We start from the raw sequence: 19,886 nt of genomic DNA, 5'->3' as shown, positions 1-19,886 counted from the left end.
ACTGCCTAGGCTCCCACGAAACCAATAGGTCCAGTAGAATCAAAAACCCGTTGCCATTGTTCTTGAGGTCTCAGTAGTCCTCCTTGTCCGCTATGTTCAGCGAGACCAGTTTTGACCCAGGCTTTTTCAGACCCAGGCCAGCTGGCCTTGGTGAGTTCCTGATAGAACATCCCCATTGTCTCAGTGTATGGGTGCACCCCTCGCGGTCCTGAGTTCCTTGCTTGTGCTCTCTCTCCTTCTGCTCCTGATTTGGACCTTGAGATTTCAGTCCGGTGCTCCAATGTGGGTCTCTGTCTCTGTCTCCTTTCATCGCCTGATGAAGTTTAATATTCAGGAGGATGCCTATATGATTTTCTTTGGGTTCTCCTTCTTATTTAGCTTCTCTAAGAACCCGAATTATAGGTTCAATGTCCTTTATTTATGGCTAGAAACCAAATATGAGTGAGAACATCCCATGTTCCTCTTTTTGGGTCTGGCTTACCTCACTCAGGATGGTGTTTTCTATTTCCATCCATTTGCCTGCAAACTTCAAGAAGTCCTTGTTTTTTACTGCTGAGTAGTACTCTAATATGTATATATTCCATACTTTCTTCATCCATTCTTCAATTGAAGGGCATCTAGGTTGTTTCCAGGTTCTGGCTATTACAAACAATGCTGCTATAAACATAGTAGAGCATATACTTTTGTTGTGTGATAAGGCCTCTCTTGGGTATATTCCCAAGAGTGGTATTGCTGGGTCCATGGGTAGGTTGATCCCAAATTTCCTGAGAAACCTCCACACTGCTTTCCAGAGTGGTTGCACAAGTTTGCATTCCCACCAGCAATGGATGAGTGTACCCCTTTCTCCACAACCTCTCCAGCAAAGGCTATCATTGGTGTTTTTGATTTTCGCCATTCTGACAGGTGTAAGATGGTATCTTAAAGTTGTCTTGATTTGCATTTCCCTGATCGCTAAGGAAGTTGAGCATGACCTTAGGTGTCTTTTGGCCATTTGAACTTCTTCTGTTGAGAGATCTCTGTTCAACTCAGTGCCCCATTTTATAATTGGGTTGATTAGCCTTTTACGGTCTAGTTTCTTGAGTTCTTTATATATTTTGGAGATCAGACCTTTGTCAGTTGTGGGGTTGGTGAAGATCTTCTCCCAGTCAGTGGGTTGCCTTTCTGTCTTAGCAACAGTGTCCTTTGCTTTACAGAAGCTTCTCAGTCTCAGGAGGTCCCATTTATTCAATGAGGCCCTTACTGTCTGTGCTGCTGGGGTTATACGTAGGAAGTGGTCTCCTGTGCCCACGTGTTGTAGAGTACTTCCCACTTTCTCTTCAATCAGGTTCAGTGTGTTTGGACTGATATTGAGGTCTTTCACCCACTTGGACTTGAGTTTTGTGCATGGTGATAGATATGGGTCTATTTTCATTCTTCTACAGATTGACATCCAGTTTTGCCAGCACAATTTGTTGAAGATGCTCTCTTTTTTCCATTGTATACTTTTAGCTCCTTTATCGAAAATCAGGTGTTCATATGTTTGTGGGTTAAAGTCAGGGTCTTCTATTCGATTCCATTGGTCGACTTCTCTGTTTTTATGCCAATACCAAGCTGTTTTCAATACTGTAGCTCTGTAATAGAGTTTGAAGTCAGGGATGGTAATGCCTCCAGACGTTCCTTTATTGTATAAGATTGTTTTGGCTATCCTGGGTTTTTTGTTTTTCCATATAAAGTTGATTATTGTCTTCTCCAGATCTGTGAAGAATTTTGATGGGATTTTGATGGGGATTGCATTGAATCTATAGATTGCTTTTGGTAGAATTGCCATTTTTACTATGTTGATCCTCCCAATCCAAGAGCAAGGGAGGTCCTTCCATTTTCTGGTGTCCTCCTCTATTTCTTTCTTCAAAGACTTGAAGTTCTTGTCAAATAGATCTTTCACTTCCTTGGTCAGGGTTACCCCAAGATATTTTATGCTCTTTGTGGCTATCGTGAAAGGTGATGCTTCTGTGATTTCCCTCTCTGTTTCCTTATCCTTAGTGTATAGGAAGGCAACTGATTTTTTGGAGTTGATCTTGTATCCAGCCACGCTACTAAAGGTGTTTATCAGCTGTAGGAGTTCTTTGGTAGAATTTTTGGGGTCGCTTATGTATACTATCATGTCATCTGCAAATAACGAAAGCTTAACTTCTTCCTTTCCAATACGAATCCCCTTGATCCCCTTATGTTGTCTTATTGCTATTGCTAGAACTTCAAGCACTATATTGAAGAGGTATGGAGAGAGTGGACATCCTTGTCTTGTTCCTGATTTTAGTGGGATGGCTTTGAGTTTTTCTCCATTTAATTTAATGTTAGCTGTCGGTTTGCTGTAGATAGCTTTTATTATATTTAGGTATGACCCTTGTATCCCTATTCTCTCCAAGACCTTTATCATAAAGGGGTGTTGAATTTTGTCGAATGCTTTTTCCGCATCTAATGAAATGATCATATGGTTTTTTTCTTTCAGTCTATTTATATGGTGGATTACATTGATAGATTTGCGTATGTTGAACCAGCCCTGCATCTCTGGGATGAAGCCTACTTGATCATAATGGATAATTTTTCTGATGTGTTCTTGAATTCGGTTTGCCAGTATTTTATTGAGAATTTTTGCGTCGATATTCATGAGTGAGATAGGCCTGTAATTCTCTTTCTTGGTTGGGTCTTTGTGTGGTTTTGGTATCAGGGTAACTGTAGCTTCATAAAAGGAATTTGGCAATGACTTTTCTGTTTCTATATTGTGAAATACGTTAAGGAGTATAGGTATTAGCTCTTCTTGGAAGTTCTGGTAGAATTCTGCGTTGAACCCATCTGGTCCTGGGCTTTTTTTGGAAGGGAGATTTTTGATAACAGTTTCTAGTTCTTCGCGACTAACAGGTCTATTTAGATCATTCACCTGGTCTTGGTTTAGCTTTGGTATATGGTACTTATCTAAAAAAATGTCCATTTCTTTTGCATTTTCCAGTTTTGTGGCATACAGGCTTTTATAGTAAGATCTAATGATTCTCTGGATTTCCTCTGTGTCTGTGGTTATGTCCCCCCTTTCATTTCTGATTTTATTTATTTGCGTGTTCTCTCTCTGTTGTTTAGTTAGTTTGGATAGGGGTTTGTCGATCTTGTTGATTTTCTCCAAGAACCAACTTTTTGTTTCATTGATTCTTTGGACTGTTTTCTGTGTTTCTATTTTGTTGATTTCTGCCCTCAGTTTGATTATTTCCAGTCTTCTACTCCTTCTGGGCACCTCTGCTTCTTTTTTTTCTAAAGCTTTCAGGTGTGCCATTAAGTCCCCAATGTATGCTTTCTCTGTTTTCTTTAAGTGGGCACTTAGTGCTATGAACTTTCCTCTTAGCACTGCTTTCATCGTGTCCCATAGGTTTGAGTATGTTGTCTCTTTATTTTCATTAAATTCAAGGAAGACTTTAATTTCTTTCTTAATTTCTTCCTTGACCCAGGTGTGGTTCAGTAGTTGACTGTTCAGTTTCCATGAGTTTGTCGGCTTTCTGGGGGTAGCATAGTTGTTGCCATCTAACTTTAATCCGTGGTGATCTGATAAGACACAGGTGGACACTGATATTCTTTTGTATCTGTGGAGGTTTCCTTTGTTTCCGAGTATATGGTCAATTTTTGAGAAGGTTCCATGAGCTGCAGAGAAGAAGGTATATTCTTTCCTATTTGGGTGGAGTGTTCTGTAGATGTCTGTTAAGTCCATTTGCTTCATTACCTCCAATAATTCTCTTAATTCTCTATTAGGTTTCTGTCTGATTGACCTGTCCATTGGAGAGAGAGGTGTGTTGAAGTCTCCTACTATTAGTGTGTGTGGTTTTATGTCTGCCTTGAGTTTTAGAAATATTTCTTTTACATAAGTGGGTGCTTTTATATTAGGGGCATAGATATTCAGGATTGAGATGTCATCCTGATGAATTGTTCCTGTTATGAGTATAAAGTGTCCATCTCGATCTCTTCTGATTGATTTTAGTTTGAAGTCAGTTTTGTTGGAAATTAGTATGGCCACACCTGCTTTTTTGTTAGGACCATTTGCTTGAAAGACCTTTTCCCAACCTTTTACTCTGAGTAGATGCCTGTCTTTGTGGTTGAGATGTGTTTCTTGCAAACAGCAGAATGTTGGATCCTGTTTTCGTATCCAATCCCTTAGCCTGTGCCTTTTTATAGGTGAATTGAGACCATTAATATTAAGTGATATTAGTGACCAGTGGTTGTTTACTCCGGTTATTCTTACTGTTTTCGGTAGTAGAGTTTGTGTGTGTCCCTTCTTTGAGTTGTACTGGTGAAGGTTCGCTAGATTCCTGAGTTATTGTAGTCAGTGTTGGCAATGTTGGATTCCTTGGGTTGCGATTTTCCTTCTATTACTTTCTGTAGCGCTGGATTTGTGGCTACGTATTGTTTAAATTTGTTCTTATCCTGGAATGTCTTGTTTTCTCCATTGATAGTGAATACTAGCTTGGCTGGGTATAGAAGTTTGGGTTTGCATCCATGGTCTCTTAGTTTTTGAAGAACCTCTATCCAGGACCTTCTGGCTTTCATGGTTTCCATAGAGAAGTCAGGTGTAAGTCTGATCGGTTTACCTTTATAAGTTACTTGGCCTTTTTCCTTTGCAGCTCTTAATATTCTTTCTTTAACCTGTATATTTTGTGTTTTGATTATTATATGGCGAGGGGATGCTTTTCTTTGATCCAGTCTGTTTGGTGTTCTGTATGCTTCTTGGATATTCAAAGGAATATCTTTCTTTATGTTGGGAAAGTTTTCTTCCATAATTTTGTTAAATATATTTTCTGGGCCTTTGAGCTGTAATTCTTCCCCTTCTTCTATTCCTATTATTCTCAGGTTTGGTCTTTTTATTGTGTCCCATATTTCCTGAATGTTTTGTGATGAGAATTTGTTGGCTTTGCTGTTTTCTTTGATCAGTGCGTTTATTTTCTCTATGGTGTCTTCAGAATCTGAGATTCTTTCTTCTATTTCTTGTATTCTATTGATTATGCTTGTTTCTGTAGGCTCTGCTCGTTGACCTAGATTTTCCGTATCCAGCTGGTCCCCAGTTTGTGCTTTCTTCCTTGCTTCCATTTCAGTTTTCAATTCTTGAACTGTTTCCATTACCTGTTTGTTCGTTTTTTCTTGGTTTCCCAGGGTCTCATGTACGTATTTACTCAATTCTTCAAACTTTTTGTTATACTTCTCATCCATTTCTATAAAGGTGTTTTTTACATATTGTTTAAGGGACTCTATTGCTTTCATAAAGTCGATTTTTTCCACTTCTTCTGTGTTAGGGTGTTCAAGTCCTTCTGTTGTAAGATCATTGGGTTCTGGTGCTTTCATGTTGTTTTTCAGCTTATTGGGAGAATTTTTGCCTTGGCGCTTGCCCATCTCCTCCTATTGATGATCTCTAATTGGTCTTTTAAAACCAGATCAGGTTTCCCTGCTTGCCAGAGGCTCCTCTTGCAAAATTCCCTCGTTCTGTTTCCTGGCTCCTGCCAGGGGCCAAGAGCCCTCTCACCCCTCAGACGGGTCTTCAGGAAAAGAACCAGGTTCCCTGTTTGCCAGGGATCTCGCCAACCAAAGGCCTACCTCTTTGATTTAATTGTCCTGGGGCGATCTGCTCTTGGTGTTGCACTGGTCCCTGTTGCCTGCATTGTCTGCCACTGTGTCAGTACCTGCCGGTCCTGGCCACTGCGCCAGCTATGTCGCCCGCCGAGCGCGTCCGGTTCTGGCCGCCGCTGCCGTGCGCGTCCGGTTCCGGCCGCCGCTGCCGTGCGCGTCCGGTTCCGGCCGCCGCTCTGGATTTTTTTTCTAACATAAAATTTTCTTCTGGTTTATTTTACTTAGCATGATGACATGGGCTATACAAACTTGAAACTGACCTATATCTTAAGAAAGAATAATTAAATTATAATTCATGTATGCGATGGAATGCTTTTCTTATGAAGCCAAGTGAGGTAAAGATAGATAGGATTTTGAAGTCTTCAATCTGAGGGCCCCAATTTTATGGAATAGGAAACTAAGGGTATGTGTGCCATAGTGGGCTATGGTAAGGGTGGTGTCTATATGGAAAGCAGGTCTCTCCAGCTGAAGCATTTGAAGGCTGCTGTTACGCTATTTACACATTTTGGTACTATCTAAACTAATAAAAGAGTTTTATTTGTTTTAAAGCTGAAGAGGGGATGCACTTTGTGAGTAGTAGCTATTTTTTTCCCTGGGAAAGAAAATACCAAACACACAGATGATGACGTAAGCAAACTCTAGTATATCTTACTACCGATTAAAGGAATCTTACTTTACTTGTTGCCTCCTCATCAAATGAATATATGCGACCTAATGAGCTTCTTTTGTGTTCATGAGCTGGTAAAGGAGGAACTCTCCGTGGGCTTGTCCAACCTGGAAACCAAAAATTCATGCATTTCAGATAAAATTTGCAGATATGTTTCTTCCGTTAGAAACATTTAATTAATGTGCATTATCCTGCAACAAGACTTCTGGAAACTGTAGGTTTAGTTTGATGTTTTCCAAATTGCATGAAATGCATGCTAAGATTACTAACTCAAATATTTGGGTCATAATTGTCCACAGTTCTGGATGCAACTTAGTGCTCTGAACTAGTTGGTCATTTTTTCCAATTCCAGCATTGAGTGTGTACAACAAATGAAACTAGAGGCAGGTATGCTTACCAAACTTTACAAACTTAAAATTGTGTTAGTGCGAAGACTTAGGATCTAAGCATGTCACATGGGATTTGTGGATATCTGCATCTATAGTAAAACCAATGTCCACTTTGAGCTATAGCTATTGTAGCCATAGGTACAAACCACAGGTTATGCACACACCTAGAGTGCTAGCCAAGCCGAGTACTTGATCCAAGACCATTTCTCAGTCCTGGTACACGTTTTAAGCTTAAAATAAATAATAGTGATTTATTTACCCCAGGCATAGGTTATGTGGGTTCCCAGGTGAAATGCTCTGTTTTAAAACTCGTGGAAGCAAACATTCTTGTTCCTTTATAAAGCTTATTTGGTATAGTGGAGCCATATCTAACCCTTCTATGGGGACCAAGACATTGAAGTTTTCTGGAGGCAAACCATTTTAACACATGACTGGTACCACTTGGCTTCCTTCTTTGGGCTGCTAGGAATCTGTCTTATTCCAAACACCATGCAATAGATAGTAGTGTTAGACAAAGCTTCTATGTAACCGTGTCTTGCAGTTTAGAGAAGCATTATCTAAGTCATCCACTGTTACTACTCATTCTTAGCTTAATTTTCTGTTGCTTAAACTATGACTTCTTTGTGTTTAGCAGACTTGCTGTTATTTCCTGTGGGTTTTTTTTTTTTTTTTTTTTTTTTTTTTTTTTTTTTTTTTTTTTTTTTTTTTTNTTTTTTTTTTTTTTTTTTTTTTTTTTTTTTTGGTAATAGCTTTGTCTATTGCACAGATTTGTCTAAACATTTGTCTTAGGGTTTCTATTACTGCAAAGAGACACCATACCACAGCAACTCTTATAAGGAAAACATTTAATTGGGGTAACTTGCTTAGAGCTTCGTAGTTTCAGTCTATTATCATCATGGTGGGGAGCATGGCAGTGTGTGGGCAGACATGGTGCTGGCTCCATTTTGATCAGAAGGCAACAGGAAGTGGACTCAGACACTGGACAGTATCTTGAGCATGAGAAAACTCAAAGTCTGCCTCCACAGTGACACACTTCCTCCAACAAGGTCATACCTACTCCAACAAAGCCATACTTCCTAATAGTGTCTCTCCCTTTGAACTTATAGAGGCAATTACATTCAAACTACCACCACATTTATACTTGACAATAACAGTCTTAAAGGTTCATATCAGTCACAAATCTAGATGTACTGTGTTGCACGTGAGCTTTTAATTCATATCTGGTCCTGTCACTTAGACAATGGCTACACTTGGAAGTACTCTCGGCCTCCAAATCCTCACTGATTTAGATAACTTCAGTAGATAAAACAGCTGGGACCGTGAGATTCTGTCTTCATTTTCTTTATTTAGCTATTTTGGGCCAACTTGCCTAGACCATAGGTACCATCTTCTCTTATATCCATACTAATCTACCTAACTACTGTATTTTCAAAGAAAAGGGTATAACAATCCACATTTGATTTAAAAAATGGTGGATTCCACAGGGATTTGTGCCACAGTGGAGGATGGGCTCACTTTACCATGTGACTGTCTTCACTTGAGCAGAGAAAAACAACCATGGTTTGCTGCCATCTTGGCTAGGGAGTCCATCAAGATGGAAGCAACCAAGCATCTGGGCTTCCATCTTTGCTAATGATATCATAAAGGCAAATGTCATGTGACTTCACCACCATTTTGGTTAAACATCACCACATGACACAAACCAAAATGGTAGCACCCATAAAACTTTACAGTCCCATTGAGTTTTCTGGGAATCAGCACATCCCTTTATATTCGACTAAGGAGAAACATCAAACCTCTAAAATGCTTATTTTATAATTTTAATGTTTTTGTTTGTTTCAATTTTGATAGTTTTGCACAATAGAATGATTGGCTTTGAAGGAGAATTTAAATACTTTCCTGGGCACCTGCTTCCAATACTGACTGGTATATTAGCACAGGGAGCTAACACTCTTAAGATTCATGGTCCCAAAAGAGACTCAAAGGATAAATAGTCAAGTGCTAGACCAGCTGCTGCCAGTGAGGAGCCACTGCAATAGTCTCTTCCAGGTTGCACTGTCTGCTGCTTTTGTGACACATCTTCAGGCCCGTTTTCCCCAACTGAAAAAAAAAAACACTCCCCACTTACTGTCCCATTGACATGTATCTGTTTTTGTTCCTGCCTGATCTAACAATACGTTTTAAGTTTTCCTTTAACAATGAAAGTTATAAAACCATAATCATAACAAAACATTAATGTTCAAAATATTGATTTTTAAAGCATGTTTTTATTAATGATTATACCCATAGACTATCCATATGTGCTTTTTAACATTCTGTATTTAGTAACAAATTGACTTCTAAGTAAGTGCTCGTGGAAATTAAAGTTGTCAACTTGGCTCAACTTCATTTTGCTCATAGTAAAGCAAAAATAATAATAACAATGGTTAATAGTCCCTAATCTTTTTTGGAACAGTCAATTCAAGTTTCTGAAATTTAAAAATGTCTAGATTCGCTTTTAAAAATAAGACACATGGATAAGATATGCATAGCCATATCATTAAATATTATCTCCTTGATCCAGCCTGATTTTTCCAGCCTCTTACACCCCAGACTCTTTCTTAAATCCTAAATGGCAAGATATTGCTCTTCTCAAATTTATCAACTCTGCTGGCCCCCTTCCCACTCTGCCCTAACTCTCTCCTGCCAAATACTATAGTCCTTTAGGACACAATATAAATCCCTCCCCCACTACATGGGTTCCTCTATATATTGACACCCACCTCCCCTCACTGACTCATCTCTGTGTCTCCCATTGCTAATCCTCCTCCTCCACCCTTCTGGTCAATCTCTCAGCTTCATTTTGTAACCAAGTCATCCATTTTCAACCCTCAAATTTTGCAGAGGTTTCTCTAGGAGTGCGTGAAGGTGGTAGAATGATGCCTCACCGCTGATCAAGTTAAAACTCTCCTCTGCTCTATAAAATCAACCCAATCTATTCTTCCTTAGAGCCTGGTGAAAGAGCCTAGCTCTTCATCCCTCTTTCTGCAGTAAGTATCCAATGAGAAAAAAAAATCCACCTCCTTCTTTTTATCTGTCCTAAGGGTTGAGAATGAAGGGTTCATGAACTCAAAGCCTCAGGTGCCCGGAAAAACTTTGGACATGACAGTTGACTTGACTGATAAAACCTGTGCAAAATTCTGATAAGGAGGGCCGCACACCAAACCCGTTGGTATCTCCACTTCCAGACTGCAGGGGAACTTACCTTCAGATTGAGTCTTCTATCTCTAAAGTACCCTCACTATCATTTTGTCCTCTAAAGCCTCAAGACCCACACACCACATGCATACAAGCTCCTATCTTGCAGAGGCTGAGGTGCTTCAGCTGTTCCAACTAAAGTCCACTTTTCCTTATGGAGATGCCCACCAACTTCTATTTCCACATCGCCTACATCAGTCCCCATGTAACACTATGTGTGTCCAAATGGAATTCCTGTAACTTCTCATTTAGTGTTTTTTTTTAAAGATAGAATTGAAAGAAATCATATAACCAATTAATATACAGGCTAAGTTGTCCAACTCATGACATGAAGAAATCAAGACAATAATATATCCATTTCAAAAAGCCAACCAAACAAAACCCCCAATATTCCCCTACCAGAGAGCTATATTATATGGTATGAGGCATTTTGTAATGAATTATTTAATTAATTTCCTGAATCTTTCAGAGAAATCTGTAAGGATGATCTCTGCAATGTGAATTGCTACAAAGACACAATATTTCTGAGATTTATGTCCTCAGTAAATTACAACAGATGAGAGAATTACTTGATTGCTTAATTTGTTATTGTAAGAGGGTTGTTGAATACTAGGGATCTGTATATAGTGTGTGTATGTGTGTGTGTACACATATTAGGGACAGTAGTAGCAAAAAGCAATTTTGGATACTATGCAGGCAACCCATCTAATTATAGACTAGAAATCTTAAGACACTAACCATATAATATATTTAGCAACGATATAGCCTTCCAAGTATTTGCTGTACTGGAAGTAGAAACTGATGGGCATATCAAAATGAAAAGCAGAGTTTTGTTCTGAGATGCTGATGAACGAGCAGAAACTTCATGCACGTGAGTACTGAAACCACTATGAGGCAACTGCAACCATAATGGAGACCAGAGTTCTGTGAGATTGCAGAAAAGGGTTATCTAGTCCAACCAGACTGTCAGGAGTTAGGAACATCTTCCTGAAGATGACAACTGATCTAATCTTGAAAATTAAATAGGACTTAAATTTTTGAAAAAGGGGAAGTGGATGAAAAGCAGTTGTTCCAGGCAGGGAAATAGCATGTCCTGTAGGACCCAGGTCTGTGAAAGCAGAGTGCTGCGAGAAGCTACAGAGGGAAGAGTTATAGCTATCGGACCGAGTCAGGAAGGGAGCGGTGGAAGAGCAGGAGGAGAAAGTGTCAGCATGGGAGATCCTGGGCTTAACCTGCAGATGGGTTGCTTTGGAGTGTTTTAGAGAGTTTAAACTTTCAGAAGTCCCTGTGAGTTCCTCAAGTGACTAACAGAAGAGATGGTGCTGGGGTGGCTCTGGTAGCTTCCATAGACAGTCCTGCAGTGCTCTAGGGACAGAAGCATCTTTTTTGCCCATTAAGCAGAGTCTTGCTCCATGAATTAAGGCACTGTACAAATATTGGATCCAGATGTTAATATTTGGGAGCTATGTGGACAAAGGAAAGATTGTGAGAGGTGGTTTGTACAGCCCAGGCGTTCAGTGGTCATCTCCCAATTCCACTCTGGCACCCTATTCCCAGCTTATTCTGGATTCCAATAATGAATACATTTCTTATTCAGATGGAGTTGTTGTGACCATTCTAAGCTGTGTTTTCTTTATCTTTACTGTTATCAACATTGAAAGAACAGCAAAGAGTAAGTCAACTTTGTGGCATGCAGTTTAAGTGTTCAACATGTTTATGAACCACTGATTAGTACACATAAAATATTGCTTATATTAATTTCATAATCAAAATGATGACTCATTGAAGCTCCAATTCTTTCTGCCATCCAAGGGACAGGGGGAGTAGGCAGCTTTTTGCAAGTCCGGAAAGCTTCGTGAAGAGGCAAATCTCCAGACTGCTTGACTTTTGATTTCTCCCCCTCCATAACTGACATATGTGTAGCTAGTCTTCTGTATGTATTTTTATAAATGCCTTAGGAGGATGGAAAGATGAAAAGACACACAGAGGGTTTAAATATTGACATCAGCTGGAGTCCAAAGTGAAGGAAAGCAGGTGACAATAAAACTCATTTTAGCTACGGCAAGGAAAACCAAGCCATCTTGCTGCAATGAGAGGGAGGGTCTGGGAAAGAGCTCAGACACAATTAGATTAAGTTTAGAACCATTGCCTGGTAGAGTATAAAAAGAGCCATCCATGAACAAAAAAGGGAAAAGATTTGACAGAACTGGGATTCTATTCATATAAAATAGTGACTGCTAACATGCTATGAATCACTCTCCTTAGTTTATAAGCAAGGACACACAGGTAGACAGAGAATTCTAACTGGCCCTGGGCCACGTAACAGAAAAGCTTAGGATTGAAGCTCAGAGTGTCTTGATCTTGGAGCCTAAACCCAGGTTCTGTTCTGAATCAGGCAGTTGAATGTACAGCTCAGATAAGACCTACATTTCGTTCTAAGTGTTTGTACCATGTTTGTCAAAACCATCTTGGTAATTTAGTGTCTTTAACAAGCCACTCTTTACCCTAAAGTCTTTTATAATGATATTTTAAGAATTCAGGGTAAGAACTACTTTAAAGAACTGACCGACAGACAGGCAGCGGTGGCACATGCCTTTAATTCTAGCACTTGGGAGGTAGAGGCAGGTGGATCTCTGAATTCGAGGTCAGTCTTGTCTACAGAATGAGTTCCAGGACAGTCAGAGATACACAGAGAAACCTTGTCTCAAAAACCAAACGAACAAACAAACAAAAAACAAAGAACTGATCAACAATGTTCCCTTTGAAATTATATTGGACTGGGGTTTTGTGCTTTCCTGGTATAAGTAGCATATACATCTAAAAATGACTTTATCTCTTTTAATGATGTATTATTAGTAATAAGCTATTATGTGTTGGAATATTAATAGAGAATGAAACCATGCTCCTTTTTTGATTTCTAGTAACAAACATAGTGTTTATTTTTGTTGAAACAAATTTGTTTGCTGATCAGCCAGTGACTTATTTTCCTAGATAGAATTTTCAGATAGCCAACTCAAAATATGCTGACCTCATTAGTACTCTACATAGGAGCTCTATAACTCAGGCATTCCCCTAAGCCCACCTTGAAGACCGTAAGTGGAGTGATATGCAAAAAGCACCACATTTTCCCCTGCTTATGCCTCTTCAGTTTCTCTTTTCCACCGTAAAAGTGGTTGGAAGGTGAGGCTGGAGTCATGCTGACTGCTCTTTTTCATTTCATTTCGATCTCTTTTTCTTGCTTGGTACCTATTAACTTCACTACTTCTCTGAGAGGAATGTCAGAAAGTATGCATCTCTACTGTGCCAACATGGGTGGCCTTGCCCTCCCCTTCACACACTGTCTTCTAAGGTTTTGGATGAAAGCTGAAGATGAACTGTGGAAGTGTCCTGCAGTTTCTGCCACCACAGCAAGCCAGGCACCTCCGCCACAGGTTTGACCTTTTCCTTTTCCCACAGTCAAAGATGCTAATCTTTTATCCCTCCCTCCCTGCCTACCATGCACACTTCCCTACACAGGACGTGGTTGCTGTGGTTTTCCTTTGGAGATATTTCTCACTACAAATGTGTCCAGAGAATCCTAACCCAGATGACAGTAGCACCATTAATTCAGCCTTCGGAAGCATAAGGCTATTTATGGAGGGTTTGCTTCTCTTCAGTTCCCGTTCTTACCCAATTTACTTATATCTTCTTTCACATTTCGTTTCAGTCCCTGAAACCTCACTTTTTCCTCAGCAGATTGTTTACAAGGGAGAGAAATAAAGAGAGAAGCTTGTTATAAAATTATGAAAGTGATACATAAATCCTCCTCTGGTAAAATAAGGCTATCTATAAAACTATATCTGTTCTTATGTTTGCTGTTGATCAGTACAAATCATATGTGCTTTTTAAACAAAATTTTGTTTTCATAAGCAGATTTGTATCATTTTAATAAAACCTTAAAATCTAACTTAAAATAATTTGTCTGGTTATAATTTATGCTACTATAACTGCTAGAATTCTGAAAAGCTCCAGTTCATGCTCCTTTACCTCACCCAAGAGACATCTCAAGGCTATGTTACTTTACTTACCGCCAAGTTTTGCCCTGATGGAACTGTCTGGTACTTCCCTGGAATTCCATCTTCTGCTCTGTTGTAGCTCTTCTGATAGTACCGTTTGCCTTTTGATTGTTGTTTGAAATCCTTTGTCTGGCCTCGGAACTCGATTTTGAGGTTTTACATCACTGAAACTCACCAGGTTTGGTATGGTTCTGCCAATGCCAGGCTTTAAATCAGCATCAGCACCAGGACTCAGGAATCCTGAGCAGGGATCACCTAAGGGCACATCATCACGAAGTGGAAACAGTGGATACTCCTTTCCATAGGGTGGGGGATAAGGGTAGTGAAAATGGTAATCTGGCAGCACTGAAGTGGGATAAGGATGAAATTTTAAAAACACAGGGTTGCCTTTATTTTCAAATCTGCCATAGTTATGTCTGTCTTCGAATCCTTTCACAAAGGGCATGTTCATTTTCCGTAAGAGATCGCAATAGTGCGGGTAATCTGGATGCTCCAGAGTCCTTGCTCCTGACAAGACGAACCTTTTAGGAATACTTATCTTTCCGGGTTTGTTCTTAACCTCCATATCCATGGAATCTCTCATCATTTTTAAGGATTGCAAATTAAATTCTTTTTATAATTCTTTTTTTCTTTAGCTATTAAGAGCCCATATTTCCAATAGCAGGAGATTAAGATTAATCTAGCATAAAAATATTAATTCAATTTTCTAAATATTAGTGTTTTTTAATCTCAAGGTATTTTTTTTTCTGCTGAAAGAGAGATAGGGACATACAGAAATAGTGCAGAATAAAAGAAAAAAAGAGCCTTTGTTGCTTGGCAACAGGTAGAACCATAACTCATGGAACTTCTTACTATGTGAATCATAATGTATTTCTTAGGAACCATCCCCCAAAAGTGCTAGTAATATTTCTTTTACACTCTTTTCTCCAATACTCAGGAAACTAATATCATATACATATTTACATATAAATACAAATATGTATTTTTCATGTTTATATTTTGTGGATAAGAATCACTTAAAGAATATACTGAAGTTGATCTAGTGAATATACCACATATACAGTCTCTCTCTCTCTCTGACATACAAACTAGAACTAAGTATTTAGCTGATATGTGATAAAATTGGTATGTTTAATTTAAACACACTGTAACAATGAACATGCATTAATACTCATTTTTAAGGAAAGTAATTCAGAAATTATAGCCAAAGTAAAGGTGCATCCTTATATAATTAAAATTATCCTCAGTTTCCTTAAGGACACCACAATGTCCAGAGGGGAAGCAATGAGGGTTTTTATGTTATTTCAGTAAATGGCAACATATATAAAAAAAATCCGTTTAGAATAATAAGTGTACCAGTCCACTTAAGAGCTGTTTTTAAATAGACAATTTGGTGTGTGAAAACCACAACTAAATTGAAGTATTAGAATTTGAGGGATAAAAATCCACACCTTCCTTAAATGAATCAAGCAAGCAAGCCAAAAAAAAAAAAAAAAAGAAACAAACAAAAACAAAGCAAGCTTGTACAATATCCAGGAACAGAATATATAAATCAGATCAACTGTAAGGTAGTTTGTATAAGCAGTGGCCACGCCCACCTTCGATGATGTTTGAAATTTAGAGATATACCACTAAACAAGAGGTAAAATTGAAAATAAATGGTTAAGTCTTTCATTCAGCATGAGGTCCTGGACACAGTATATCCAAAACATGAAGTCAGTTTTTAATTCACCCCATACCGCTCATTTCTTCATATAAAAGACTGTTTTTAGTTGTTCAAAATATTTAAGATTTATTTCTACCACAGCTCGACTATCATTAAATGCATCCAAAGGCAGAAAAGTGGAGTATGATTCTCTTTCACCTTAAAATACACTCTCACTATAAATGGCCTCTTAGCTGGTTTGGTATGTTTTCCCGGATTCAGGTTCTGAAAGGTGATCTTCCAAGCTGAGTCAGTTTCATCTGGGGTCATTTCCTCTGTTTTCCCATCATGTCATCTGTTTTAGGCGAAACCTTTAATCCCTCCTAGGTGTTCACTGCATCTCTCTTCCATGAAGTTCCACATACTGAGAATGCACAAGATGTTGGCATTACTATAATCATATAGGTTACTTCATGAGACCTATACGTGCCTTGTCATTAGTTCTCAGGGTCAGCAGTCATGAGTAGGCACCCAAAGGCTGAAACTCAATACATTGCCAGGGTAGTCAGGAGGGTTTTCCTTTCTACCACAGACACCAGGGAAAGGCCAGGGTTAGAACTCTGGGGCACAAGATTGTTCTCCTAGCTTTGGAATCTCTGACAAGCCACTTCGGTTCTGGCGGGTTCCCTCAGGGGTGCGGTGGCCTCAAAGGCAAAGGAGCCCCTTGCGGATCGACATCTCCTGCCTCCCGTGCACTCCCCAAGCCAGCTCCCAGGCTAGCACACCTCCCGCAGACGGCCCGAGCGGAAGCGGCGGCGTGTCCGTCGGTCCGTCCTTCCGGCCCGCCGTCCGCCAACTTCCGGCGGCGGGTGGGCGCGCGCCAGGTAACGACCTTCGGCGCCGAGGCTCGGCTGGCGGCGGCGTGTGGATGGAGGCCTTGGCCCCGGGCCGGGCTCCGCGGGGCCGGCGGCGGGCCGGGACTGAGGGCTCCGCGCTCTGGGCGCTGTCGGTGGCCGCCGTCCTGCTCTCCGCCTTGCTGCGGGCGCCCCCTGCAGGTGAGGCTCGGCGCCGCACGGAGGGCGCTCCGGCGGCCGCGGCTCCTCACGAGAATTGCGTTGGGGCCCGAGTCACGTGACCCCGTCCCCGTCCCACCAAGCGGGGGGGCCCCCCATGTGGCTGCTCCTGCACCGGGCAGCCTTGGTTCGTGTCTGAGAACGATAGGGAAGATCGCGATGGGAACGCGAATGCGAATGAGGCCTAGCTGCAGGAGATTGTTCAAATGTGAAGCTTTCATTGAAAAGTGCCTCAATAAACTTAATAAGTTCGCGGGTCACCGCCCACCTTGTGTTTCAGAGCGACCGTCTATAGTGATGTATTGTGCTGGACCTGTGCTGTCACCCCAATGAGCTTTTGAAACATCTTTGGTGGTGGAGCGCCCTCTGTTGGCTCTAGATGTAAAATGCAGGGTGTCGCTGGGGTTTTGGAATTTAAACCCTTCTCACAGTTTGAAAATATATTTATACTGGAGAAAGAAAAGAAAGTTTACTAGCTTTGTCTTTTTTAAAGTAGAAGGCTGTGGTTGTATTTTGTGTGTGTTTTAAGGTGTAGCCTTACTACTAATAAGCTGTGTCCCAGAGATCCTAAGGCAATGTACTAAAGATAACACTTGTCAGAAGTTAAAATTTGTTCATATGAGGGAGAACCAAGGATACAAACGGAGAAGGAATGTGAAGAAAGGAATAGGGCGGAGTAAGGCAAGGAAAGGGGTGTGCTTGTTAGTATAACTTGACACAAACTATAGGCACTTGGGGATAGGAACCCTCAACTGAAGATTTGTTTCGACCCGATTGACCTGTGAGCATGTCCGGAAAGTATTTTCTTAATTGCTTTTGATGTGGGATGGACCAGTTCTCTGGGAGTGGTACCATCCCTGGGCAGGTTGTCCTGGGCTGTGTAAGAAAGCAGGCTGAACAAGCCAGAGGAAGGAAGCCAGCAAGTAGTGTTCCTCCATACTTCTACTAAACTTCCTTACTCCAGGTTTGGACTTGGGTCCTTCCCTTGGCTTTCCTGGGCAATGTATCCCAGGAAATAAACCCTCTCTGCACCCTCTCTGCACCCTGTCCCATGCTGATTTGGGGCATAGTGTTTATCACAGCAACAGAAGGCATACTAGGACGCGATAGGAGTGGGGGTATGACGATTACTCCTTATATATTATAAGGACCAGGTGTTTAGTGCAAAGATAGTTCTGTGAGAATAAAGAATTGTCTTTAATTATTCTGTCTAAGGAAGATGCATTTGAATATGGCTGTTGGCCTTATACCTGGTAATGAAAGATTGTGTTTTTGTTTTAAAATGTTGCCTGGCTTTCTTTTTCTCCAGTAAGGACTATCAAAAAACAGCACAAGCAATTAGTATCTTAGCGTGTAAGCTGTGAGGAGTAAAGGCTGATATTTATATAGCACTTCACAGCTCCTACAATAAACCTGTAAGGTTGGATTACTGTTAATCTCATTGCAGACAAAACCCTCCAACTGGTGGTTTAAAGTAACTTTCTTGGTTTCAGGATGTGGCAGAATTTCCAATAAGCTCTGCTCCAGCCTTCAATGCCATGATCTCCCCTTTTACTTACTTTCTGCCAAGCCTCTTTGGGGTTAATGCTTTACAGTCGTTGCATAGCCTTCCCCATTCATTCTGTCCCCAGCATCATGCCATAATATATATGCTCATCCAACAATGAAGGGAGACTGTCAAGATGCTTTTCATAGTTCCGGTTTTTAATAGTTTCCATGTTAAAGGTGAGGTGCTTGCAAATGGTTCTTGATAAATGGTTCTTGACTTAAACACTGGTGCTTCCATCAGTGGAGTTTGTATCAAGAAGGATGGTGTGCGTGTATGATTAACTGCATTCCGTTGTAGATTGTTAAAAGAGAGATGCCAGTTATTTTCCATGATAGCTGAGCAATGAGGACAGGAGAGGAATTTGATATGGGCCCTGTAAGGTGGGAGAGTATTGTAAGTAGGCACAGAAAGGCTGGGTTAAGATTTATAACAGGGGTAAGTCATAGGTATATTAAATTCTTTAAGGGGTATGCAGAGCAGTAGAGAACGTGTCATAGGAGACTGATTTATGCTCCTTGCAGTGGAGGCAAGGTATTCTTATTTTAATATTTTGAAATTTTTACAAGACAGACTTAGATCATTGTTTTCTTTTTGTTTTTCATAGTTGGACATTTGGCTCGATTGCCAAGAAGTTTTCGCTTGACTCAAGATTCACTGAAAATAGTTGGATCATCACATTTTCCTGGTACTCATGAATAGCTTTTCAGTAATAGAATGTTACTATCATCCATCTACAATTTAAGAGTCTGCTGAAAAGGCTAGTGCTTCCCAGTTACTCTGCTTCCCGAACTCCATTTAATTCTGTGGAGTTGAATAAAGTGGTTTCTCTGTAGAGCTGGAGTCAAATTCTGTGTGCAAAGAAAAGTTATTTTTAAAAGTTAACTAAAGTTTCCTGTAGTGCTTTTACTTGTAACAGATGCACGTCTCACTATGATATTAAATGTAGGAAGGTTAAATATGCAAAGATAATTTCATTTACGATCCAAATACCATAAAGATCTTGGATATATGTTTTCAGAGTATTCACATGAGACACAACAGCTGCAACATTTTGGGGATTTTATTCAGTTTATTTTATTTGTCATGAAATGCCTTCTTTAATGTTTTTTCAGTTTGTTGACAAGGTTGATAGCCAAAAGAACTCTAATTTCACACCACCATCATCTTATTAAAAAAAGCTCCTGTGTTCATTAAGCAAGTATTCCTAGCCCTGAACACTGCTAATACTTTCTGATGGATATTTGCTCTTCTGGGCTTAAGTAAAACTATGCATTATATGGCCTTTGTATTTACTTTTTGTGATACTGTTGAGAGTGTATAAATACTTCATTCCTTCTTATAGTTGAGTAACGTTCTTTTGTATATTAATGTTTGTATTGAATTCTCTTAAGTTTATTTTAGGAGAATAATTTATGGCTACCATATCAGTGATATGTTCTGTCTATAAAATCCTTTCCAGAGGGCTTCCCTTGTTTCCCTTCATAGCAGCAATGTATGAAGTCCAGACTTCTTAACATGCACACCAAACCTTGGTACTGTCAATGTATTTTTATTATCACCATCCTACTTGTGTGTGAAATGGTAGCTTATTGTGGTTTTGAGTTCCTAATGACTAATGAGGTGCTCTTCTCATATATATA

The 19,886-nt window shown here is 40.0% G+C and overlaps 2 protein-coding genes across 3 annotated transcripts in view; one reads left to right on the top strand and one right to left on the bottom strand.

Moving 5' to 3' along the window:
• Positions 1-14,900, bottom strand: part of Spmip7 (sperm microtubule inner protein 7) — a 49,510-nt gene extending 34,610 nt beyond the window's left edge. Inside the window, exons 1-2 of one of the 2 annotated variants that reach the window (XM_050141048.1) lie at positions 13,992-14,900; positions 6,305-6,405 (exon numbers count right to left, since the gene is read on the bottom strand). In XM_050141048.1, coding sequence (XP_049997005.1) covers positions 6,305-6,405; positions 13,992-14,565 — 675 coding nt within the window. In that variant the 5' untranslated portion in view covers positions 14,566-14,900. The remainder of the gene's footprint in view (positions 1-6,304; positions 6,406-13,991) is intronic. The other variant, XM_050141049.1, reaches the window with a different exon arrangement.
• Positions 14,901-15,637: 737 nt separating this feature from the next.
• The window catches only part of Zpbp (zona pellucida binding protein), a 390,789-nt gene continuing 386,540 nt past the window's right edge, over positions 15,638-19,886 (top strand). Inside the window, exons 1-3 of the mRNA XM_050141095.1 lie at positions 15,638-15,694; positions 16,241-16,679; positions 18,851-18,931. Of these exons, the coding sequence (XP_049997052.1) occupies positions 15,638-15,694; positions 16,241-16,679; positions 18,851-18,931 (577 nt within the window). The remainder of the gene's footprint in view (positions 15,695-16,240; positions 16,680-18,850; positions 18,932-19,886) is intronic.

The sequence above is a fragment of the Alexandromys fortis genome, unplaced genomic scaffold, assembly GCF_014885135.2.
Source record: "Alexandromys fortis isolate MF-2015 unplaced genomic scaffold, M_Fortis_MF-2015_v1.1 scaffold_7, whole genome shotgun sequence".
Lineage (NCBI taxonomy): Eukaryota > Metazoa > Chordata > Mammalia > Rodentia > Cricetidae > Alexandromys > Alexandromys fortis.
This window is presented reverse-complemented; position numbering and strand designations above follow the sequence as displayed.